The 26,668-nt window shown below is 46.0% G+C and overlaps 1 protein-coding gene across 1 annotated transcript in view; it reads left to right on the forward strand.

Annotated features, from left to right (window-relative positions):
- Positions 1-21,196, forward strand: part of LOC311226644 (Y+L amino acid transporter 2-like) — a gene marked incomplete at its 5' end in the record, with an annotated part of 24,285 nt that extends 3,089 nt beyond the window's left edge. The window contains 3 exons of the mRNA XM_084312061.1: positions 4,378-4,527; positions 5,464-5,647; positions 20,074-21,196. Coding sequence (XP_084168187.1) covers positions 4,378-4,527; positions 5,464-5,647; positions 20,074-20,168 — 429 coding nt within the window. The 3' untranslated portion in view covers positions 20,169-21,196. The remainder of the gene's footprint in view (positions 1-4,377; positions 4,528-5,463; positions 5,648-20,073) is intronic.
- Between the last annotated feature and the right edge of the window lie 5,472 nt (positions 21,197-26,668).

A 26,668-nucleotide genomic window follows, 5' to 3' on the forward strand; every position in this document is an offset into this window, starting at 1 on the left:
TGTCTCTCACTGAATCCTGGTGTCTGGTCTCTCTGGTGTCTCTCACTGATCCTGGTGTCTGGTCTCTCTGTCTCTCACTGATCCTGGTGGTCTGGTCTCTCTGTCTCTCACTGATCCTGGTGTCTGGTCTCTCTGTCTCTCACTGATCCTGGTGTCTGGTCTCTGTCTCTCACTGATCCTGGGTGTCTGGTCTCTCTGTCTCTCACTGATCCTGGTGTCTGGTCTCTCTGTCTCTCACTGATCCTGGTGTCTGGTCTCTCGGTCTCTCACTGATCCTGGTGTCTGGTCTCTCTGTCTCTCACTGATCCTGGAGGTCTGTCTCTCTGCTCACTGACAGGTTCCTGGTCATCTGATCCTCTGATACTGGTGGTCTGGTCTCTGTCTCTCACTGATCCTGGTGTCTGGTCTCTCTGTTCTCTCACTGATCCTGGTGTCTGGTCTCTCTGTCTCTCACTGATCCTGGTGTCTGGTCTCTGTCTCTCACTGATCCTGGTGTCTGGTCTCTCTGTCTCTCACTGATCCTGGTGTCTGGTCTCTCTGTCTCTCACTGATCCTGGTGTCTGGTCTCTGTCTCTCACTGATCCTGGTGTCTGGTCTCTGTCTCTCACTGATCCTGGTGTCTGGTCTCTGTCTCTCACTGATCCTGGTGTCTGGTCTCTGTCTCTCACTGATCCTGGTGTCTGGTCTCTGTCTCTCACTGATCCTGGTGTCTGGTCTCTCTGTCTCTCACTGATCCTGGTGTCTGGTCTCTCTGTCTCTCACTGATCCTGGTGTCTGGTCTCTCTGTCTCTCACTGATCCTGGTGTCTGGTCTCTGTCTCTCACTGATCCTGGTGTCTGGTCTCTGTCTCTCACTGATCCTGGTGTCTGGTCTCTCTGTCTCTCACTGATCCTGGTGTCTGGTCTCTCTGTCTCTCACTGATCCTGGTGTCTGGTCTCTGTCTCTCACTGATCCTGGTGTCTGGTCTCTCTGTCTCTCACTGATCCTGGTGTCTGGTCTCTGTCTCTCACTGATCCTGGTGTCTGGTCTCTCTGTCTCTCACTGATCCTGGTGTCTGGTCTCTGTCTCTCACTGATCCTGGTGTCTGGTCTCTCTGTCTCTCACTGATCCTGGTGTCTGGTCTCTCTGTCTCTCACTGATCCTGGTGTCTGGGTCTCTCTGTCTCTCTCACTGATCCTGGTGTCTGGTCCTCTGTCTCTCACTGATCCTGGTGTCTGGTCTCTCTGTCTCTCACTGATCCTGGTGTCTGGTCTCTCTGTCTCTCACTGATCCTGGTGTCTGGTCTCTGTCTCTCACTGATCTGGTGTCTGGTCTCTGTCTCTCACTGGATCCTGGTGTCTGGTCTCTCTGTCTCTCACTGATCCTGGTGTCTGGTCTCTGTCTCTCACTGATCCTGGTGTCTGGTCTCTCTGTCTCTCACTGATCCTGGTGTCTGGTCTCTCTGTCTCTCACTGATCCTGGTGTCTGGTCTCTGTCTCTCACTGATCCTGGTGTCTGGTCTCTGTCTCTCACTGATCCTGGTGTCTGGTCTCTGTCTCTCACTGATCCTGGTGTCTGGTCTCTCTGTCTCTCACTGATCCTGGTGTCTGGTCTCTGTCTCTCACTGATCCTGGTGTCTGGTCTCTCTGTCTCTCACTGATCCTGGTGTCTGGTCTCTGTCTCTCACTGATCCTGGTGTCTGGTCTCTGTCTCTCACTGATCCTGGTGTCTGGTCTCTCTGTCTCACTGATCCTGGTGTCTGGTCTCTCTGTCTCTCACTGATCCTGGTGTCTGGTCTCTGTCTCTCACTGATCCTGGTGTCTGGTCTCTGTCTCTCACTGATCCTGGTGTCTGGTTCTCTGTCTCTCACTGATCCTGGTGTCTGGTCTCTCTGTCTCTCACTGATCCTGGTGTCTGGTCTCTCTGTCTCTCACTGATCCTGGTGTCTGGTCTCTGTCTCTCACTGATCCTGGTGTCTGGTCTCTCTGTCTCTCACTGATCCTGGTGTCTGGTCTCTCTGTCTCTCACTGATCCTGGTGTCTGGTCTCTCTGTCTCTCACTGATCCTGGTGTCTGGTCTCTGTCTCTCACTGATCCTGGTGTCTGGTCTCTGTCTCTCACTGATCCTGGTGTCTGGTCTCTGTCTCTCACTGATCCTGGTGTCTGGTCTCTGTCTCTCACTGATCCTGGTGTCTGGTCTCTGTCTCTCACTGATCCTGGTGTCTGGTCTCTGTCTCTCACTGATCCTGGTGTCTGGTCTCTGTCTCTCACTGATCCTGGTGTCTGGTCTCTCTGTCTCTCACTGATCCTGGTGTCTGGTCTCTCTGTCTCTCACTGATCCTGGTGTCTGGTCTCTTGTCTCTCACTGATCCTGGTGTCTGGTCTCTGTCTCTCACTGATCCTGGTGTCTGGTCTCTGTCTCTCACTGATCCTGGTGTCTGGTCTCTCTGTCTCTCACTGATCCTGGTGTCTGGTCTCTCTGTCTCTCACTGATCCTGGTGTCTGGTCTCTCTGTCTCTCACTGATCCTGGTGTCTGGTCTCTGTCTCTCACTGATCCTGGTGTCTGGTCTCTGTCTCTCACTGATCCTGGTGTCTGGTCTCTCTGTCTCTCACTGATCCTGGTGTCTGGTCTCTCTGTCTCTCACTGATCCTGGTGTCTGGTCTCTGTCTCTCACTGATCCTGGTGTCTGGTCTCTGTCTCTCACTGATCCTGGTGTCTGGTCTCTGTCTCTCACTGATCCTGGTGTCTGGTCTCTCTGTCTCTCACTGATCCTGGTGTCTGGTCTCTCTGTCTCTCACTGATCCTGGTGTCTGGTCTCTCTGTCTCTCACTGATCCTGGTGTCTGGTCTCTGTCTCTCACTGATCCTGGTGTCTGGTCTCTGTCTCTCACTGATCCTGGTGTCTGGTCTCTCTGTCTCTCACTGATCCTGGTGTCTGGTCTCTGTCTCTCACTGATCCTGGTGTCTGGTCTCTCTGTCTCTCACTGATCCTGGTGTCTGGTCTCTGTCTCTCACTGATCCTGGTGTCTGGTCTCTGTCTCTCACTGATCCTGGTGTCTGGTCTCTCTGTCTCTCACTGATCCTGGTGTCTGGTCTCTGTCTCTCACTGATCCTGGTGTCTGGTCTCTGTCTCTCACTGATCCTGGTGTCTGGTCTCTGTCTCTCACTGATCCTGGTGTCTGGTCTCTGTCTCTCACTGATCCTGGTGTCTGGTCTCTCTGTCTCTCACTGATCCTGGTGTCTGGTCTCTCTGTCTCTCACTGATCCTGGTGTCTGGTCTCTCTGTCTCTCACTGATCCTGGTGTCTGGTCTCTCTGTCTCTCACTGATCCTGGTGTCTGGTCTCTGTCTCTCACTGATCCTGGTGTCTGGTCTCTCTGTCTCTCACTGATCCTGGTGTCTGGTCTCTCTGTCTCTCTCTGATCCTGGTGTCTGGTCTCTGTCTCTCACTGATCCTGGTGTCTGGTCTCTCTGTCTCTCACTGATCCTGGTGTCTGGTCTCTGTCTCTCACTGATCCTGGTGTCTGGTGTCTGTCTCTCACTGATCCTGGTGTCTGGTCTCTCTGTCTCTCACTGATCCTGGTGTCTGGTCTCTCTGTCTCTCACTGATCCTGGTGTCTGGTCTCTCTGTCTCTCACTGATCCTGGTGTCTGGTCTCTCTGTCTCTCACTGATCCTGGTGTCTGGTCTCTCTGTCTCTCACTGATCCTGGTGTCTGGTCTCTCTGTCTCTCACTGATCCTGGTGTCTGGTGTCTGGTCTCTCTGTCTCTCACTGATCCTGGTGTCTGGTCTCTGTCTCTCACTGATCCTGGTGTCTGGTCTCTCTGTCTCTCACTGATCCTGGTGTCTGGTCTCTGTCTCTCACTGATCCTGGTGTCTGGTCTCTCTGTCTCTCACTGATCCTGGTGTCTGGTCTCTCTGTCTCTCACTGATCCTGGTGTCTGGTCTCTGTCTCTCACTGATCCTGGTGTCTGGTCTCTGTCTCTCACTGATCCTGGTGTCTGGTCTCTCTGTCTCTCACTGATCCTGGTGTCTGGTCTCTCTGTCTCTCACTGATCCTGGTGTCTGGTCTCTCTGTCTCTCACTGATCCTGGTGTCTGGTCTCTCTGTCTCTCACTGATCCTGGTGTCTGGTCTCTCTGTCTCTCACTGATCCTGGTGTCTGGTCTCTGTCTCTCACTGATCCTGGTGTCTGGTCTCTCTGTCTCTCACTGATCCTGGTGTCTGGTCTCTCTGTCTCTCACTGATCCTGGTGTCTGGTCTCTGTCTCTCACTGATCCTGGTGTCTGGTCTCTGTCTCTCACTGATCCTGGTGTCTGGTCTCTCTGTCTCTCACTGATCCTGGTGTCTGGTCTCTCTGTCTCTCACTGATCCTGGTGTCTGGTCTCTTGTCTCTCCAGGGTGGCATGTCTCTGATCTACCTCTGTGTCCACGACGTCTTCCAACTCATCAACTACTTCAGCTTTAACTACTGGCTGTTCATCGGCCTGTCTATCGGCAGCCTGATCTACCTGCGCTTCAAGGCCCCGGACATGTACCGGCCCGTCAAGGTAGGTAGCACCTTGTCCCTGTACCGTAGCATCGTATCCCTGTACTGCCAAGGTACTGTAGCATCTTATCCCTGTACCGTCAATATTATATATAAATAATAATTATATAATAATAATTATAACTATTTTGTTCCCGTTAGGTGCATTTTTTCCTATTGCTAGGTTTTTTTTGTGAGTTTTTCCTTACCTTATCGCGCGGGGTATGTCTGGGAGTGTTGCATTTATTTTGCATTTATTTTAAATGTTTTGGACTTTATGGTATTCTTGTTTTGTTCTTGACTTATTGTGATGTTTCTTCTCGACTTGTTTAAAGAAGACGTGTCCGGCCCCATGGGGACATTAACGTGTGTTGTCGGGCCTTACAGATACATTTGATTTGATTTGATCTGTTGTACCGAACTCTAAACTCTCAATCATGGCTCTCTTTCCTCTCCTCTCTCCCTCCCCTCTCCTCTCTCCCTCTCCTCTCTCCTCCCCCCTCCCTCTCCCCCCTCTCCACCCTCTCCTCCCTCCCCCCTCTCCCTCTCCCTCTCTTCTCCCCTCTCCCTCTCCCCCCTCTCCTCCCTCCCCTCTCCTCCCCCCCTCTCCTCCCCCCTCTCCACCCTCTCCTCCCTCCCCCCTCCCCTCTCCCTCTCCCTCTCTTCTCCCTCCCCTCTCCCCTCTCCCTCTCATCTCTCCCCCCTCCCCCTCCCTCTCCTCCCTCCCCCTCCCCTCTCCCCTCTCCCCCCTCCCCTCTCCCCCCCCTCCCCCCTCTCCCCCTCCCTCCCCTCTCCTCCCTCTCCCCTCCCCCCTCTCCTCTCCCCCCTCCCCTCTCCCCCCTCCCCCTCCCCTCTCCCTCTCCTCCCTCCCCCTCCTCCCCCCCTCTCCTCTCCCCCCTCCCCTCTCCCCTCCCCCCTCTCCTCTCCCCCTCTCCCTCCCCCTCCCCTCCCCCCTCAGCTGTCTCTGTTCTTCCCCATAGTGTACTGTGTCTGCAGTGTGTTCCTAGTGGTGGTTCCTCTCTACAGCGACACCATGAACAGCCTGGTGGGCATCGGGGTGGCGCTGTCCGGGGCGCCCGTCTATTTCCTCTGCATCCACCTGCCGGCCAGCTCCAGGCCGCGCTTCCTGAGCAAGATGATGGGTGAGACCTCTCGCCTCATTACCTGACATTAACCTCTTAAGATGATGGGTGAGACCTCTCGCCTCATTACCTGACATTAACCTCTTAAGATGATGGGTGAGACCTCTCGCCTCATTACCTGACATTAACCTCTTAAGATGATGGGTGAGACCTCTCGCCTCATTACCTGACATTAACCTCTTAAGATGATGGGTAGGCCTGGGCGGTATGCTTTTTTTCACACCGTTATACCTTCATGACCTAATACCCCGGTGCACGGTATATGACGGTATGACTTTCATTCATTATCATCAGCGGGGGGGGGGGGGGGCGCAGCTAACAATATACTCGTTATTATCACCATACATAACGCTTGCTTATATTGAAACACGTTGAGATTAGGGCCGTTCTTTCAACCTGAAAGTGCACTTTCTTCAACCTTGAGGTAAACAAATCTCACAGAAGGTAGACACTGCCGCCTGCCGGCACCATCCAGGTATCGACGTGAGCTAACGGTAGCTAGTTAGCCCGGCCGGCAGCCCGGCACCATGTATCAACGTGAGCCAGTTGCATTAGGATTAAGAAATGTCAACACTCACTCACCCCGTTTTATATTACATTCCCAAAGAAGTGCCTCTGTCTCTCGTAGTCTCGTTGTGCTGGATGAAGTCACTGGTGGCGAGTCGACTCATGGCGCGAGGGTTTTGCTTAAATCCAAACAGACTGCAGTCCTTTAATTGTCCAAATGCGACAGTGTGTGCAAGTTTAGCTCTTCTGTGGTCAGGGAGCTCATCGTGGGCTGGCGTGAGGGTGGTTAACTTCAACGCTTCATCGTTCAATAACATCATATTATTAATATTATTATTGCTTAAGCTTTAGCAGCTGCTCAGAGTTAGAGGAAATGCATACAGGTAGGTTAGTGTGACGCACATCTGTGTGGGGAAATACGGACCGCCTCCCCTGCCCTCTGCTGGCCGTGCTGTGTGTGTGTGTGCACGCACTTCAACCAACTCGAAAGTTAACTCCGTTTCACTAATGGAAACCGAAACCCAATGCCGTCCCTGTATAAACTCCGTTTCAGTGGAAATAGAAACTTAAACCAAACTCGGTATTGAAAATCAATACCGTCGGTATTTCTAAATACCCCGGTATACCTTAATACCGTCATACCGCCCAAGCCTAATGATGGGTGAGACCTCTCGCCTCATTACCTGACATTAACCTCTTAAGATGATGGGTGAGACCTCTCGCCTCATTACCTGACATTAACCTCTTAAGCCCGGAGCCCTATTTTCTGAAAATCCGCCTAAGAATACATGCAGAAGTAAATGGAATATTGCTCCACTTCTACAAGGCCCATTTGCATATCCTTGGTATCTAGGGACATCTATGGACCTCAGGGAATCTATTCCCAGTGTCAGAAATATTGTCTATTACTAGGCTTGCTTAAATTGTGATGAAACAAAGGAGAATATGAATTATGATTTTTCTTTGCATCTTTGACACCATGCTAATAATGACCAGACATGAAAAACTGCCACCGATCTCGTTCAGTACCTTCTTGAGATCATGTGTACAAAAAGTCTAAGGAAATTAATAACGGGAAGATGATTAACACTTTGAGTGCCACGGACGCTACAAGTCGTTAGTTCATGCCACCAGTTGAGTGCCACCAACGACATATAGCGTTTGTTCGTTGTATTTTTTTTATTAGGGATTTGAATTCATATTTCATCAATCGATCCTCACGCTAGTGTTGCAGACTCTCTCTGAGCTCAATTGGGAAAATACCGCCCCCTATCGTCTCTCCCTGTGTAACTGCACCCCATTGGTTTAGACCAGGGGTCGGCAATAGGCGGCCCGCGGGCCGAAATTGGCCCGCCAGCAATAATTTCTGGCCTGTCAGTTTAATTTGAGAATATGATATTTATTTTATTTTCATCACATTATTTATATTATATGCATACTTTATGTTTTATCCATGTTGAGAGTGAATAACAGGTATAGGCAGTGAGGTGCAATGTACCATATATATAGGCTTGCTCAAAGTGAGGTGGACAGCGCGTGGTGCTGAAATGGGAAACGAGTCCATGAAATAAAAACATCAGTTCAGTAAGTCATTCCAGCTTTATCTTTACTCATGACTGACGGCACCACACATGCATGTGAACAGTAATGCAATTAAAAACAATGCAAAAACAATGCAATTAAACTTTAAACAAAAAGAGTGCTTGAAGAAGCTCCTGAAATGACGGCGCTATAGGTATTTGAATTACGAGACATTCGGAAGTCCATTAGCTCCATTTCCAGTGCAGCCTCATCTAACAAGGTTAACTATCATAATCGATCGTCCCACTATATTCCTTTATAATTGATCAGTCTCCCCAGTTAGTAGCTAGATTAATATATTTAGCGGAAGTGTCAATAATCAATCGCGGGGGATTCCCCAATCTGGATGCGTCAGCCCCAGTCTCCTCCGTAGACCAGACCGTCTCATTTAACAAGACGAGGCTTGTTTGAGATTCAATAAGTATAAGTAAGACAACGGATACGTTTAACGAATTCCATATAAATTGATAGTTTTAACATTAAACATTCAACATTAAACCGGTCCGTGGCCGTCAGATAGACCGATAGAGAGGCGCTTTATAATACAATGGAAAAAAGACAAAGGTATAATGTTCAGTGCATGTATAAGTCGTTTACAGTTTATTATGCCACCTATGCAGCTCGTTTATTTTGACAGTTAAACATTTTTCACTATCATTATATTAAATTAACCATTGTTTTTGGTTCTGGCCCGCCACACAATGGCTTGGGGAAAATGTATAGCCAAACCTAATTGCTGACCCCTGGTTTAGACTGATGGGGGGGGGGGGGGGGTCCAGCCTCCTCATGTTACTTCTCCGGCGAGGCATCTGAAGAGACCCAAGTTGATCGCCGAGCCGGAAAACGCGTGGAATACATATTTACAGTACCCAACGCTGAATCAATAAACGCGATCGATATTTGGAATGGCGATCAGGAATTGGAATAATCTTTTTGGATAACATCTGATCTGAGGTAAGCAATTTATTTTACCAGTCTTGGGGTAATCGGATCTGTTTTGACCTATATCAGCGTGTGCCCTGTGTGTGTGTGTGTGTGTGCGTTGATCAGGAAATGAGAGAATATATTTTTCAGATCGCTTCTATAGCGTGCATAAGTACACATATACTATCGATAATCTAGCGTTTATTTGAAAACTATTCATAAATAGGCCAAAAAATTACAGTATTTTGTGTATGCCAGAATATTCCAGTAAAGGGCGTTTATCACGGTATCTATATATTTTCCTGAAAAACTAGGGCTTTTCAAAAAGCTATAAAATGGAAATTACCCGATTTAAAATAAATAAATAAATAAAACAATCCGTCTCGACAATGTTGACTGCAAACAAGTCATTGATAAACAACGGGTAGATTAGACACATAGCCATAATTTAAGACAGAGATTATGCATTCACAACGCTATCATTGAAGTGGGTGGTGGCATTCAACGGGGGTAAGGCGCACCGCATGGCTGGTAATCAAAGTGTTAAACAGAAGGTTTTGTAGATACAGTACTGAATTCTCACATCCGGACCAATGCAATTTGAAATATTATTATAGAATAGCAGGCTTATAAATGACCTTATTATAGCCAATTTGCACATTTATGGACTGTGCCAAATCTTATATTTCAAATGCCAGAGTTCAATTTGGATTTAGTATCACCAGGCGTGCATAGGAACAGATAATGAAATCTACTGTATGTATTTTGCCAGGGTGCCGCCATCTTGAAACTGATTTTAAATCTAATTGTTGCTCAATGCTAAAAATAGGGGATACAAACTAACTGCGCTCCAATATATGCCAATACGTTACGTTTTGTGGTATATTATCCTGAGTAATAAGAGAATAAAAAAATATTCATAACAAGTCATTTGCTTGCCGGGACCTAGAGGCCTCTGGGTAGGGTGTTTCTGAACAATTCTGACTTTTGCGACCAAAACAATAGAAAAACGAATCCTAAAATTGCACTAATAATAACACTTTAACCTATTGGTAAACTAATGTATTGATGATAATATACATTATAACTGCTGTTGTGACATTGTTATGATGTTTATACTTGTTGCTCCAGATAGTTAGCTACAATCCATGCTGTTCCTCATACTAGCTCCAGATAGTTAGCTACAAGCCATGCTGTTCCTCATACTAGCTCCAGATAGTTAGCTACAGTCCATGCTGTTCCTCATACTAGCTCCAGATAGTTAGCTACAATCCATGCTGTTCCTCATACTAGCTCCAGATAGTTAGCTACAATCCATGCTGTTCCTCATACTAGCTCCAGATAGTTAGCTACAATCCATGCTGTTCCTCACACTAGCTCCAGATAGTTAGCTACAATCCATGCTGTTCCTCATACTAGCTCCAGATAGTTAGCTACAATCCATGCTGTTCCTCATACTAGCTCCAGATAGTTAGCTACAATCCATGCTGTTCATCATACTAGCTCCAGATAGTTAGCTACAGTCCATGCTGTTCCTCACACTAGCTCCAGATAGTTAGCTACAGTCCATGCTGTTCCTAATACTAGCTCCAGATAGTTAGCTACAATCCATGCTGTTCCTCATACTAGCTCCAGATAGTTAGCTACAATCCATGCTGTTCCTCATACTAGCTCCAGATAGTTAGCTACAGTCCATGCTGTTCCTCATACTAGCTCCAGATAGTTAGCTACAATCCATGCTGTTCCTCATACTAGCTCCAGATAGTTAGCTACAATCCATGCTGTTCCTCACACTAGCTCCAGATAGTTAGCTACAGTCCATGCTGTTCCTCCTACTAGCTCCAGATAGTTAGCTACAATCCATGCTGTTCCTCATACTAGCTCCAGATAGTTAGCTACAATCCATGCTGTTCCTCATACTAGCTCCAGATAGTTAGCTACAATCCATGCTGTTCTTCATACTAGCTCCAGATAGTTAGCTACAATCCATGCTGTTCCTCACACTAGCTCCAGATAGTTAGCTACAATCCATGCTGTTCCTCACACTAGCTCCAGATAGTTGGCTACAATCCATGCTGTTCCTCATACTAGCTCCAGATAGTTAGCTACAATCCATGCTGTTCCTCATACTAGCTCCAGATAGTTAGCTACAGTCCATGCTGTTCCTCACACTAGCTCCAGATAGTTAGCTACAATCCATGCTGTTCCTCACACTAGCTCCAGATAGTTGGCTACAATCCATGCTGTTCCTCATACTAGCTCCAGATAGTTAGCTACAATCCATGCTGTTCCTCATACTAGCTCCAGATAGTTAGCTACAGTCCATGCTGTTCCTCACACTAGCTCCAGATAGTTAGAGCTACAATCCATGCTGTTCATCATACTAGCTCCAGATAGTTAGCTACAATCCATGCTGTTCCTCATACTAGCTCCAGATAGTTAGCTACAGTCCATGCTGTTCCTCACACTAGCTCCAGATAGTTAGCTACAATCCATGCTGTTCCTCATACTAGCTCCAGATAGTTAGCTACAGTCCATGCTGTTCCTAATACTAGCTCCAGATAGTTAGCTACAATCCATGCTGTTCCTCATACTAGCTCCAGATAGTTAGCTACAGTCCAGGCTGTTCCTCATGCTTGCTCCAGATAGTTAGCTACAATCCATGCTGTTCCTCATACTAGCTCCAGATAGTTAGCTACAGTCCATGCTGTTCCTCATGCTAGCTCCAGATAGTTAGCTACAATCCATGCTGTTCCTCATACTAGCTCCAGATAGTTAGCTACAATCCATGCTGTTCCTCATACTAGCTCCAGATAGTTAGCTACAGTCCATGCTGTTCCTCATACTAGCTCCAGATAGTTAGCTACAGTCCATGCTGTTCCTCATACTAGCTCCAGATAGTTAGCTACAGTCCATGCTGTTCCTCACACTAGCTCCAGATAGTTAGCTACAGTCCATGCTGTTCCTCACACTAGCTCCAGATAGTTAGCTACAATCCATGCTGTTCCTCATACTAGCTCCAGATAGTTAGCTACAATCCATGCTGTTCCTCACACTAGCTCCAGATAGTTAGCTACAATCCATGCTGTTCCTCATACTAGCTCCAGATAGTTAGCTACAGTCCATGCTGTTCCTCATACTAGCTCCAGATAGTTAGCTACAATCCATGCTGTTCCTCATACTAGCTCCAGATAGTTAGCTACAATCCATGCTGTTCCTCATACTAGCTCCAGATAGTTAGCTACAGTCCATGCTGTTCCTCATACTAGCTCCAGATAGTTAGCTACAATCCATGCTGTTCCTCATACTAGCTCCAGATACTTAGCTACAATCCATGCAAAGTCAATGGGGTCGAGCGCTGTTCTGTACACGCTGACTGAGGACAACTGAAATCTACTCCACTGTGCACACAGTCGGTCAGCTTGTGCAGACGGACCTCGACCCCCATGTGATGCTAACTCAAAGGGGGGAGATTTTAACCCTTTCACTGCCACACTACAGAAGGTTAACCCTTTACTATCACACTACAGACGGTAACCGTGAATGTTAGCCAGTCGGTAGGGAAAGGGCTAACCCTTTGTCATGTGGCAGTGAAAGGGTTAACCTTCCGTATTTGTTGCAGTGAAAGGGTTAAGCTACTGTAGCTTATATTTGATGGGAGTAAAAAAAAGCATTTTCAAAGGGGTCCCTCGACTTCTCACCTCAAGATATCTGAATGAAAATGGTCCTTAATGGAACCAGACCAGACTCCTCTTTACACCAAGGCTAATGTCTGCTAGTCACGTGCAGAATTAGGACCAGAACCATGCAGTTATTTTTCTTTTCCTTCCGTTACTTTTGCCTTTCTTGTAAGTAATATACACATACCTACACACACACATATATATTCATATTCACAGTAAGTTTTCGTTAGTTGTTCAACTGTAAAATATCCCATCTCCAGTACATATCTTTGTCACAATTCTTTGATAACTAAGTTTGAGGGATCCTTGCTAAAATGTGTGCAAATATCGGCCAATATATCAATATCCATACATTCCATGTAGTGTAGATGCAGCTAAGTCCAACGATGACAATGGGAGGAGAAGAAAAGAGGTTTGTTTTAGTTGGTAAGTTCTTTGTTGTAAAATAGTGCGAGTTAGTATGTTGTTTTTATACTTGGGCTGGAGACTATTTGCATGCAGTCATCAAACCTTTTCTTCAGAGCCCGTAGCCCGTCGAGGTGGCCCTCGTTTACAACGATGACGAGTAAACGGTTAAAATAAACAAGACAACATTTAAAGTGGCAACGCAATGAGATGAAAAGCAAGCTAAAGGAAGAAACCAGGAGACTCGGGTAAAACGGTTCCAGACCGACGGAGATTAACCCTTTCACTGCCGCACTACCAAACGGTTAACCCTTTCACTGCGACAATACACCGACGGTTAACCCTTTCACTGCCACACAACAGCAGGTTAACCCTTTCACTGCCACACTGCAGAAGGTTAACCCTTCGGTAGTGTGATAGTAACGTAAAGGGTTAACCTTCTGTCGTGTGGCAGTGAAAGGGTTAATGGTGGGCTGTGTTTTGAGCCGTGCAGCGGTGGGGAGAGAGTATTGATCTGAAGTGTGTTGAAGGATGTTCCACGAGTCGGGAGCATCGACGCAAAAGATGGACTTTGCAGCAAACTGCGTGAACCTGAGGCAGAAGCCAGTCATGTAAACTCCGCGAGCAACGGGTCCAATAAATGCGTCTAACATGCTTTATATCCTCGCCATTCCTGTATGCCCGTCGCGGTTAAAATCCTTAAGTGCTAACTAAGCTAAGCTAGCTCACAGGCACACAGGATAAATCGGTTCCATGGAGTGAGGAAAGGGGGGGGGGGTCTCTCTCCCTCTCTTCCTCTCTACGTTCAATGATGATGATCAATGAAGTAGCCAAAATGTACACTATAAAAACGAACTTGATAGTTGATGATAATAAATATTTCACTTCATTAGCAAAAATATTGTAAGATCATTAAATCTGCTATAAGCTATTCTCCCTCTCGTGTGTGTGTGCATACATTTACTATATGCTACTCTTTTTGACATGGATTAGGCTAATTAGCTTTAACAATCCTGATTCCTGAGCCTATTTTATTCAAAAGGAAGATATTGATTTAAATATGTATATAGCCTATATATAAAAAATACATTTTAATCGTATCTCCTGTGCTGGCACAAGCACTACCATAGCATGGAGAGAACACACAATACATATAATAATTCATGGAAATATACTAAAAAGCTATTTATGGCCGGTAAAAGTCTCTCTGGCTGGTAGTTTATTAAATCTAAAGCTAAAAAGGATGAGGATACTCATTAAACATTTTGAAATATTCAATTGGAAATGTAATCAATTGTTGTTGATTTTTCTGGTAAATTAACGTTTTAGATTAATCAATCAAATAATCAACTGATTAATCGATAACAAAATAGTCGTTAGTGACGCCCTACATTTAAGTGTAAGAAGCCAATCACACACCGTTCTGTCCAATCACACACCCTTCTATCCAATCACACACCTTTCTATCCAATCACACACCCTTCTTTTTTTTTTGATCCACTTTTTCTCCCATTTTTCTATATTTTTCTCCCATCCCAATTTCGTATCATCCAATTCAACCCTCCCCTGTCACGAACGCTGTTTCTTGCCTCCCACAAGCCGGCTGCAATGTGGACTAAGTCATACATAGCACAAGTCCCCTCCGATACTTGAGGTAACAGCAGTCGCATCTTTTCACCTGCGCAGCTCGATCTCTCAGTGGCGAGGAGTAACGCGTGGGAGGCTCACGCTGCCCCCGACACTTCCTGATTCTACTGCGCAGGCGCACCAACCGACCTGTAGGAGTCGCTGTCCACAACGCCCGATCCCCACCCATCAGTTTCCCACCCCCTAATACGGCCAATGTGTATTAGTATGAACGACCAGCTAAACTGAAAGCAATGTGGAGCGCTGGGCTCGAACAGGCAAGCCTGTTCGTCTCCGTCATTCGTGGCGAGCGCCTTGCCCACTACGCCACGTAGCCGCCCCCAATCACACACCCTTCTATCCAATCACACACCCTTCTATCCTGAATTTCCCCAAGGGGATCAATAAAGGAATATCTTATCCAATCACACACCCTTCTATCCAATCCCACACCATTCTATCCAATCCCACGGCGTTCTATCTTGAATTTCCCCAAGGGGATAAATAAAGGAATATATTATCCAATCACACACCACTTTATCCAATGGAAATTCTTTACAAAACAATCAGATTTTAGACTAGATTCTTTACAAAACAATCGGATATAGACTAGATTCTTTACAAAACAATCGGGTTTAGAGTAGATTCTTTACAAAACAATCGGATATAGACTAGATTCTTTACAAAACAATCGGGTTTAGAGTAGATTCTTTATAGGCCGTAAGGTGAAGGCTGTATAGTTTCATCCCGTTCCCACCTCGGCGGACTACACAATTTTCACTCTGGGTGAAAGATATATTGGTGTGGATTTAGGAATAAAAAGTTTTGCGCAATCATAATTTTAAAGTCGGGACTAGATCTTTCTTCACGAACGGATACTTGGTCACCACAGAGTTTTATTTGAGTTCAGTCGCGTATCTTGCGCTCGACCAATAGCAGCTCTCTTTGTTGCCAAGTTACAGACCACAAGGCATTGTGTAAACAGTAACGTGATGTTATCATGTCATCCACGGAGTACATCTCGACGGAAATGGACAAAAAACACATTCTAACGTTCGCGAAATAGGCTTCTAAACAATGTTATATGCATATCCGCTACTTGCTATAGGCAAGCGATTGAATACAGCTGTGAAACGGGCCATAACGTACGTGTTATTAACCATACTGTACATTTAAATCATATCGCATTCTATCTACACCAACAACACAGCATTGCACACACCGATGCATGACGTCCTGTCGGGAAGTTATTCGATAAACCTCCATGAACACACAATCCGTGATGCATGCAGCACATTTGTATCAAAAACACTTTACCTTGTGATCCCCAACCTGCAATATTAAAGATGCTGGTACACTTTTCTAAAGATTGAGGTCGTACACAAAACAGTTCAGTGGATAGTATAATGACAAAAATAATAGACTCAAGATATTTAATCAATCAAAACACTACACCATCCCCTTAATTTGGAATAATGTCAAACAATTTACAAATCAATAAGTTACTCATTAACCTTTTTATTTCCCATTTAAAGACTAAATAGAATGCAGGTACAAAAATAGATTCAAGAGGTTTATTTGTCACATACATACACAAGTTTCAAGTTTGTTTATTATTTATCACAATAAAATACAGGTAGTTTACGATGAAATGCTTGTTTCTGTATGAGCCCCTGAGAGTGTGGTTCATACAGTAAAAAAAAAAGTAAGTAAAGTAAAGAGGAATATTCAACATACATATACAATATACACTACAGAGTAAAATGAGTAAACAGTGAGGTGTGTGGAGAGATCAGTGTCAAACTGATCTCAACAAATACAAACAAATCACACTACTACTGTTTAACCCTAATCCCCTCGTCCTATACATCCCAACCCCGGTCCACACGCTCATCCACCACCACAGTTCCCAGGCAACAGTGATGTTAATCATCCTCCCCACTATCATCTGAGTCATCATCCCATGTAGCCCTATCTTCGGTTTCCTTAGAAACATTTGCACAGTTTTGGCGTTGACAAAGATCTGTACATGGCAGTTTTTCAGACACACAGGAACATCTTCCTGTCTCACATTGTCCTCGTTTGTAACCGCAGTGGACTACCTGCAACACACTATCAGAGGCCGGATTTGTAGTCAGCCAGGTCACTGTTAACTCCCCATCCTCGACGTGCCACCCATTGCCAACGGGTGAAGGGGTGATAGCTGCTTGGTCACTTGCAGTGTTGGTACAATGCGCCACTTGTCGGGGGCATAGATAGTTCTGGCAAAGCCGATGATGCCATGCAGAATGCTTTATATCTGGCATCATTCACATTCTTAGCTGATGGCTGGCCATACAGGTGGCACACATATTTGCTAAGACCATCAAAGGTAGACTGGTCTAGGGTAAAACTGTTACCCAGTTCTGTAAATGCAGTCAGGTAGTCATGTTTTCCCCTCGCCATGAAAGGCACTAGTAGAGTTAGAGTCACAACCTGAGAAGGTATGGATCCCAATAAGTGCTGATGACACCTTAGCTATGTCAATGATCCTTGTTCTGTTGCCAACTCCTGTGAAAAAATACAATCTACATGGCAGTCCTGCCTGCAGACGTGCAGCAATCACTGCCACATCTGCATCAGGGCTCTTGATGACTAGTTTTATAGATCTGTGCAGCATGTTGTGCGTCACGTGTAGAAACACCCTGATGTCACATTCCTCGTGGTCCCATGTTCGCTCATCAACAGCACAGAGAGTGTGTGAACCGTTTGTTAGTCACACAGTCACACAGCTCTCCATGTGCTATATGTACAAGCTGGTGTCCCTGTTAGTGTTACAGTCACACAGTGACACAGCGTTCCATGTGCTATATGTACAAGCTGGTGTCCCTGTTAGTGTTACAGTCACACAGTGACACAGCGTTCCATGTGCTATATGTACAAGCTGATGTCCCTGTTAGTTACAGTCACACAGTCACACAGCTCTCCATGTGCTATATGTACAAGCTGGTGTCCCTGTTAGTGTTACAGTCACACAGTGACACAGCTCTCCATGTGCTATATGTACAAGCTGGTGTCCCTGTTAGTGTTACAGTCACACAGTGACACAGCTCTCCATGTGCTATATGTACAAGCTGGTGTCCCTGTTAGTGTTACAGTCACACAGTGACACAGCTCTCCATGTGCTATATGTACAAGCTGATGTCCCTGTTAGTGTTACAGTCACACAGTGACACAGCTCTCCATGTGCTATATGTACAAGCTGGTGTCCCTGTTAGTGTTACAGTCACACAGTCACACAGCTCTCCATGTGCTATATGTACAAGCTGGTGTCCCTGTTAGTGTTACAGTCACACAGTCACACAGCTCTCCATGTGCTATATGTACAAGCTGGTGTCCCTGTTAGTGTTACAGTCACACAGTGACACAGCTCATGTGCTATATGTACAAGCTGGTGTCCCTGTTAGTGTTACAGTCACACAGTGACACAGCTCTCCATGTGCTATATGTACAAGCTGGTGTCCCTGTTAGTGTTACAGTCACACAGTCACACAGCTCTCCATGTGCTATATGTACAAGCTGATGTCCCTGCCCACAAGTAAGATCAGCTTGTAGCAGGGTTCGAAATTAACGGGGGCTTGGGGCATAATGCCCTTGAAAATGGACAAAATGCCCTCGAAAATCAGTTAAGGGGGGCACAAAATGCCCCCGACAGTTTACTAATTATATATATATATTTATCCGGTAATGGCGCGTCTGTGTATCATACGGTTCAGATGACGCGCAAATAAAAAAAATCATTTGTCGGAGGTGAGCACTGGCTGCTGCAGCAGCACTGCAGCTGAGCCAGGTGCTAGTCAGTTTGTGTACAAATGGCACGCACAATATAAATCAATCTTCATTACGACTTTAAAAACATAGCCATTAACATTACATAGGCCTACACACATCTTGCCATAGCGTTAGGAGTTTGTACAACACAACGCACGTTTTAACTATAGAATCAGCCCGCGAGGTAATACAGTCAACGAAATGTTACCGTAGCTACTAGCTAGCAGAGGAGGAAATGGGAGTCTGAGAGGCGGGGTGTTTAAAGACAATGATAGGCGTTTATTCAACATCCAAGAAGGCTAACATACAACTGTGTTTTACTAACTCCAACCGGGACCATTGCCGCTTTCCCACTGCATGCCATCACCTCCTAACGTTACCGGAGCTACCGGAGCTGATAATAACATTGCCTGAGCTGAAGGTGCGTGACACTAAAATGTCCGTGGGGACCCGGCGCCAACCCATAGATAGTTCCAACTCACCGAATTACGTAATCCACCACAGTTGCACTCAATATTTAAATAATGTTAGTCTAAATAAATGTAGACAGATACATAATAATTTCAAGCAGAACACTAATCTTTCCATTAAGAACTGACAATCAGGGAATTTAAACATGGTTGACATTGTTTTTTTGTGTTTATATTAAAGAAAGGAAAGTCTAGTGCTGGCTGAGCATATTGTTTGTTTGCACTAAGTTAATACTACAAATGTAGCCTATATTTTTCAGTCAGTTCGGTCTTTGTGTGCCAAACATTATTTAAGGCTGTAAACACTGTAAACTTTTTTCTTTTTTTTTTAATAAATGAGAAGCATGTTTAGATTTGAGTGTTACATTTTTTTTTATAAAAATTTACGTATATCGAACCGAACTGAAAACCGTGACCCCAAAACCGTGATACGAACCGAACCGTCTATTTTGTGAACCGTCCCACCCCTACCGTTTATCATAAAAATTCAGTGCCCCCGAAATACAAAAAAAGCCCCCGAAAATCAATTAAGGGGGGCAAAAAAAGCCCTTGAAAAAAAATGTTAATTTCTAACCCTGGCTTGTAGCATGAAAACCAGCATCTCCAGCAACATTGGCAAACTCGATCTCTAAACAATGCTTGTATGTATCTGCAATGATACGATTCTCGCCTGGCAATTTAAGCCACCGCTCGATGGAGTTTCTATATCTATCCCACCGTGTCTGTGTAATTATCTTGTACACTTTCTTTCTGAACGGACGTGAGATGCATATAACATTGTTTAGAAACCTTTTTGCGAACTTTAGAAGGTGTTTTTTTCTCCATTTCCGTCCTCTACTGTACTCGTCGATGTGCACTGCCTTTCCCTTGCTTCCATTCCTACTGTTTACACAAATCTCTTGTTGTCTGTAACTTGGTAGCAAAGAGAGCTGCTATTGGTCGAGCGCCAGATACGTGACCGAACTTGCACCAATTACGTCAAATAAAACTCTGTGGTGACCCAAGTATCCGTTCGCGAGGAAAGATCTAGTCCCGACTTTAAAATTATTATTGCGCAAAACGGGCAGGATTGTAAATGGAGAACTTTTTGTTCCTAAATCTACACCAATATATCTTTCACCCAGAGTGAACATTGTGTAGTCCGCCGAGGTGGGAGCGAGAATCGTTATCTAGCCACTTCTCAGCCTTCACCATACGGCCTGTTACAAAACAATTAGATTTAGACTAGTCTTTACAAAACAATCCGATTAGATTTAGACTAGTCTTTACAAAACAATCCGATTAGATTTAGACTAGTCTTTACAAAACAATCCGATTAGATTTAGACTAGTCTTTACAAAACAATCGGATTAGATTTAGACTAGTCTTTACAAAACAATCCGATTAGATTCATGATGTTCCTCTCTTCTTCTCTCTCCAGACTCGCTCTCCCTGAACACCCAGAAGCTGTGCCTGTGCTGCGTGGCCTCCCCCGACATCGACCTGGACAACGTGGACCCCGAGAAGATACAGTGACCGGAGGAGGGAGAGAGAGAGAGCGTGACGGAGAGAGGAGAGGATGAACGAGAGAGGAGAGGATGAACGAGAGAGGAGAGGATGAACGAGAGAGGAGAGGATGAACAAGAGAGGAGAGGATGAACGAGAGAGGAGAGGATGAACGAGAGAGGAGAGGATGAACGAGAGAGGAGAGATGAACGAGAGAGAGGGGGAAGCCCTGCGGGGCGACCCAGGTGTTTGGATAAGGAGCGATGGACGGCCAGACGGAGCTGTGACCCCGCCTCGTCCTCTTCCTCCCCTCGTCCTCTTCCTCCCCTCGTCCTCTTCCTCCCCTCGTCCTCTTCCTCCCCTCGTCCTCTTCCTCGCCTCACGCACACCAGCCTTAAGACTCCAAGCAGGATTTTACTCTGCAAAACAATTTATGATTTTTTTCATCCGTCTTTTCCCTTTTTCTCCTCTTTTTATTTTCTTTCTTGCATGCAATGGATTCCTGTACAGATCAACTGGGGACTGAGAACGTCCACATGTAGCGGACCTCACGTGTGCACACACACTCGCACGCACACTCGCACGCACACACACACGAGCACGCACACACACACGCGCACGCACACGCACACCAACACTCGTGTGAGCACACAATGGCAGCGTTTGTTCAGCTCACTCAAAATGCAGCTCCCTCCAACACACACGGATGTGCTGTTCCACCTACACACACACACACACACACACACACACACACACACATGCACACACACACACACACACACTCGCACAGAATGGGAATATAATGGAGTTTACTTCCACGAGGACATAACGTGAGTCTGACTTTGCGTTTGTAGTTGAGTCAGCAAACTGGGAACACAGTGTTCTGTTTGACTCCCAGCACAGAGATGATTCATCTAGAGATGGATTCAGATGCAGATTTAAAAGTCTCATTTCAGTCCACTTAGGGCCAGGTATGGCTACGCACGGTGACCTTTAGTGACCTCTGCTAAAACAACGTGTGCTCAGCTTAGCAGTCTGTAAAGCCAGTAAGCCTAGACCTCGCGTACGTACGGGGGGGGGGGGGGGGGGTCTTAATAAGGGTGGTTTAATGGAAACAATGATGAAAGCCACAATCCCCGAGACCTACATGCTGCCTCCGCGTGGAGGGTTGAGGGTTCTGATCCCTGAGACCTCCGCGTGGAGGGTTGAGGGTTCTGATCCCTGAGACCTACGCGTGGAGTGTTGAGGGTTCTGTGTGTCGGGTCTCTCGTTCAACCCGCTTCTTAAAGCCAGTGGATGATTCCAATTTTTAAAGATAGAATCTGTAATCCCCGCAAACGGAGGCTAAAGAGCCCCACACTGTAATAAGTTGCTGAACTCCAACCAACATATTGGACCAAAGAAACAAGGTGCAACATCAAGCAGAGCTCTGCTGCCGAGCGAGCGCTCCCCGTCTGACCTAGTGTTGCCACAATACTGGACCTTCTAACTGATATGATGTTCGATACCATGGGGGCCTGTTCAGTTTTTAGCTTCTTGAGTTTTTAATCTTACTTTGTTGTTTAAATACAGCTGGTGGGGTTAGGGTAGGCTGTCGGTGTGTTTAAATACAGCTGGTGGGGTTAGGGTAGGCTGTCGGTGTGTTTAAATACAGCTGGTGGGGTTAGGGTAGGCTGTCGGTGTGTTTAAATACAGCTGGTGGGGTTAGGGTAGGCTGTCGGTGTGTTTAAATACAGCTGGTGGGGTTAGGGTAGGCTGTCGGTGTGTTTAAATACAGCTGGTGGGGTTAGGGTAGGCTGTCGGTGTGTTTAAATACAGCTGGTGGGGTTAGGGTAGGCTGTCAGTGTGTTTAAATACAGCTGGTGGGGTTAGGGTAGGCTGTCGGTGTGTTTAAATACAGCTGGTGGGGTTAGGGTAGGCTGTCGGTGTGTTTAAATACAGCTGGTGGGGTTAGGGTAGGCTGTCGGTGTGTTTAAATAGGCTCCTCCACACGCCTCTCTGCAGCGTCACTCGTGTCCGAGCTCGCTAGTAACTCTGTTTCCTTGACCGCTCGCCCTCGAGAGTCCTGTACACCACGGGTCCTCGCTGTCGTCTTGTTCGATATGTTGCGGAGACGCTCTCGTCGTGTTTAAAGGAACACGCCAACATTATGGGAAATGAAGATGGATACCAGTTTCCTCTCTGTGCGTTCAGTAGAAAGCTATCCGGCTGCATGCTAGCCTAGCTTAGCACAACGAATGGAAGCAAACGGTACCGGTTAGCCTAGCTTGAACTTTGGGAGAGGTGTTAGTTGGATAATGCCTAGGCTAACCGGTACTGTCCGCTTCCATTCATTGTGCTGAGCTAGGCAACCAGATAACAGGCAACCAGATAGCTTTCTACTGAACGCACCGAGAGGAAACTGGTATCTATCCATCTTGTCTCTCTGAGAACGATTACTGTATATGAATCCCATAATGTTGCCGTGTTCCTTTTAACAAGCTAACGGACGAGATCCACAAACTGAAGAGTGGGAAGAGGCGGGGCTGTGTGTGTGCGTGTGTGTGTGTGTGTGTAGCACCACAACACCACCTAGTGTGTGTGTGCACTGGTGCGTTATTGAAATCATCTGGGCTTGCACGCACCACGTGCACGCGCGCTCCCGGCGCGCGCTCCCGCGAATGCGCATTTAATGTCCCCTCGCTTGAGCACAGACTAAAGACAGTGCCTAATTGCCTCTACGAATGGAATGTAACACATGTCTTCACAACAAGTTAGGTGTGACTGTATCTGAGAACGTATTTAACACACCTGACGACCGGCGCTATTGATATGCAAATAGCGAGTACTTATCTGGGGTTGCAACCCCGTCCCATGAAGAACGCATGCCTGTGTGTGTGTGTGTGTGTGTCTCTCGGGGGGAGAGAAATGCAGGCTCGGCGACTGGTATCGACCTATTCAAGTATAGATTTTTCTAAATCAATATTTTTTTACCACTGGTTTGACGACAGATTACAGATTCTACCTTTTAGCCGTAGCTCATCAGAGCTGGACTGACGACGGGACACAGGGTCTTCTCGAGGACCCAAAGGCGCCTCACATTTCTGATCTAATCTTTGCCTTTTTCTGTGCCAATGTAATCTTACTTGTTTGGCTGTATGAACTATTAGGACAACAGGAATATAATAGTCCTTTTTTTTCATTTATTTTTTTAAGTCCAGATTTCTATTCTATAACTGTATGTTGTGCCTGACATGTCGGTTTGTTGTGAAACTTTGTAAGAACAAAAAAAACAGGTTTTGCACAAACCTGTTTTTAAAGGACCAAATAGACCGGTTTCAATGTCTTTCACAAACATCTAAAGCATGTAAGGGGTTAGAGTTTTTTTTTCCTGTTGAATTTTGATTCTTTGTATGAAATGACAATGAAGTTGGCTTCTCGCTTGTAGCAGTGACGTCATCCTCCCACTTTCTATATATAGACTTACTTGACCCACTAACTGGACCGTGAACATAGGAATAAGACCTTTTCCGCGTGTGCGTGTGTGCGTGTGTGTGTCCTGCAGAGTTATTGTCCTGCCTTCATTCCGTCCTCGAGGAATGCCAGATCATTTCACAGTGCACTGGCTTCTTCTGCTTCCACCCAATCCTCCACATGTGGGCACTTTGCTCCCCCTACTGGTGTTCTGTGGTATCACGCTTCTGTGTAATGCTCTTGGATATTGTTTGTTTTTTAACATGTTACTCTGTCCATCCTGTTACGGCCCTTCACAAACCACCTCAGATGTCCATCCTGTTACGGCCCTTCACAAACCACCTCAGATGTCATCCTGTTACAGCCCTTCACAAACCACCTCAGATGTTACTCTGTCCATCCTGTTATGGCCCTTCACATGTGACTCTGTCCATCCTGTTATGGCCCTTCACAAACCACCTCAGATGTCCATCCTGTTATGGCCCTTCTTCACAAACCACCTCAGATGTCGGTCGGGGCTAATTCTGTGTTACAATACATCATGTAAACAATGTTAGGAAGGTCTAAACCGTTTTTTTCTTCTTTTTTTGTACATTTGAGTTCATGTGTTCTTTCTGGTAAACAATTCTGATTGTTAATGAGATGGATCTGATGTGTGGAACTCTAGCCCTGTTTCTTACTCACTTATGATGGTGTTGATTGATTGATTGATTGGTAGAGTTCCTGTCTCAGCTACAGTCCTTGCTGTTCCTCACACCAGCTCTGGCTAGTTGGCCACAAACCAATACAAGGTCAATGGGGTCGAGCTCCTGTCTGTACAAGCTGACTGAAGCTCACTGAAATGTAATTTAAATGGGGATTCAATATAAATGAATTAAATGGGGATTCAATATAAATGAATTAAATGGGGATTCAATATAAATTAATTAAATGGGACTAGTAGGGGTTCCAGGGGGCAGGTAGTGAATGGGTTAATGGACGGGATGTGCTGCGTTTCGGCCTCAAGCTGATCAGACTAACGAGGAGGACGCCAGCTGTTTGTGTGTGTTCTCTTTTCTCAACATTCTGCCGTGACCTTCTGTCTCGGGTCGGGCATCGCCACTGATTTCACCAGGTCCCGATTAGATTCGATTTCCAATGGTTCAAGGAACCCTCTAACATTGGCTTTTGCATAATATGTCACGTCTGGGTGATGTCTCAGTAAGTGGTTTCGTAGTTGTTGTATTTCCACAATCATTGTCCGTCACTATAGCCAATGGAAATGCTAGAAATGGTCACGTGGGCTGGGAGAACCAATGGAAAGTTCCTATCCCGGCGCCAAACTTAATGGCCCACCCCTGGTCTACACCCTCCCCAGACCGACAGTGGGGCAATGCGCGCAACGACCAGGAAGGGAATTGGCATAATGACTATCCTGGAAACGTATGAATCGATAATCGATAATTCAAATGATTCAGAATCGGGAAATCTATTTTTTTTTATTAATTTTTTTTACCCAGCCATAGTTCGGTCGTGTTGGAACGTTCTGTCGTGATCAGTTATAACACGGCGATGAACAGATCTCATCTCGGACGAGGCATGTTTTATGTTTTATTGTGGATCCCCATTAGTCTACACCAAAGTGAGACTACTCTTCCTGGGGTCCAAACGTTTAAAATACAAACACAGAAAAAAGTCAAATGAAAATATAAAACCACAAACATTTAAGTACTCAGAAGAAAGCATGACCAAAGTTATGGATGCAGCTGGTCCCAGCCATCTGTGCCCTTACAGGATGTACCATCTGTGCCCTTACAGGGTGTACCTGGAGCGCCTTTTAAAACCCTTTACTCAGAGGCTGGAGCACAACCTCCTGAACAACCGTAGATTAAAGTCATCCCATTTTCAAAAGGTGTAGAATTGTAGTTCACTCTTTACGGCTCGAGGCGGCAGAATCTATTGAAATGTGTGCGTTGGTCTTGCGATGCTGTATGGAGTGTGCCGTGGTCCTGCTGTACATGTGAACCGTCCCAGATGTGTTCTTCATGCTGTGATGCAGCTCTGTGTGCAGTAATGTAACCCCTACGGACGCTGCTGGGGACGCTGTGGGTTAATGGCCTTCAGGCTTATCGTTCATCGTAGCTGATGTTATGGTTCCTTGTCGGAGCGGAAGAGGCCCCGTCACGCCGACTTGTCTCCGGTTTGATCCCGGTAACGGCCAATGTCCCATCTCTCTGTCCTTGAGCAAGGCACTGAGCCTCTTACCTGTTCCAAGGGCACCACACACATGGCTGACCCTGCACCCCGAGGCCCCCGCCTGGTGAAATGCCTACATGTCTGTCTGTCTTGAGGGATAATGCAAAGAAAGACCATTAAAATAATATTTATTAAGAATGATCCAGTCCCACGGTCTGTACGTTGGTAGGAGACGTGCTTAAGAGTCCAAATTCAAAATGTAACCCAAGGAGATTTCCTGTAAGAGATCCCTGTTGTTTGAAATGTTGCACGCAATGCTGAATGTCTGATGTGGGTCATGGTCCAGGTCATTGTATTTAGGGATGCTCCGATGTTGATATCGGATATGATTAAAATTGCTAGATCGGGTATCGGAGACAATAAACTAATTAAATGTATTTATTTTTTTGTTATTTAATTTGAATAATGAATAACAATTCAGTACATTTATATCTGTGTTAATTTGTTACATTTAGTTTCACTAAGTTAGGAAAGTAATGTTTTAAGTCAAGCCTGATGTTGCACAAAAGAATGATCCCAGTCTCTTCCACACAGCGAGGCACACAGTTTATTAATTGAACAATGGGGATCGGTACTCGGTATCGGCCGACACCCAAAGCCCAGGTATCGGTATCGGGACTGAACCAGTGGGATCGGGGCGTCCCTAGTTGCATTTCCCTCCACTGTCCACAGCCTTCAGGACAAAGGAACCACGGAACACATTCTCACACTTTCTCTTTAAATGTTGGCACCAAAATAGAATCAAAGCACCCACATCTGTACGTCGCCAAGGCGATCGCTCCGTCTTGTCGTCACACACGTCTGTCTGGTACCCGGGGTGTTGCCAAGACAACCCTATAACA

The sequence above is a fragment of the Notolepis coatsorum genome, assembly GCF_963971535.1.
Source record: "Notolepis coatsorum genome assembly, chromosome: 4".
NCBI classification, from domain to species: domain Eukaryota; kingdom Metazoa; phylum Chordata; class Actinopteri; order Aulopiformes; family Paralepididae; genus Notolepis; species Notolepis coatsorum.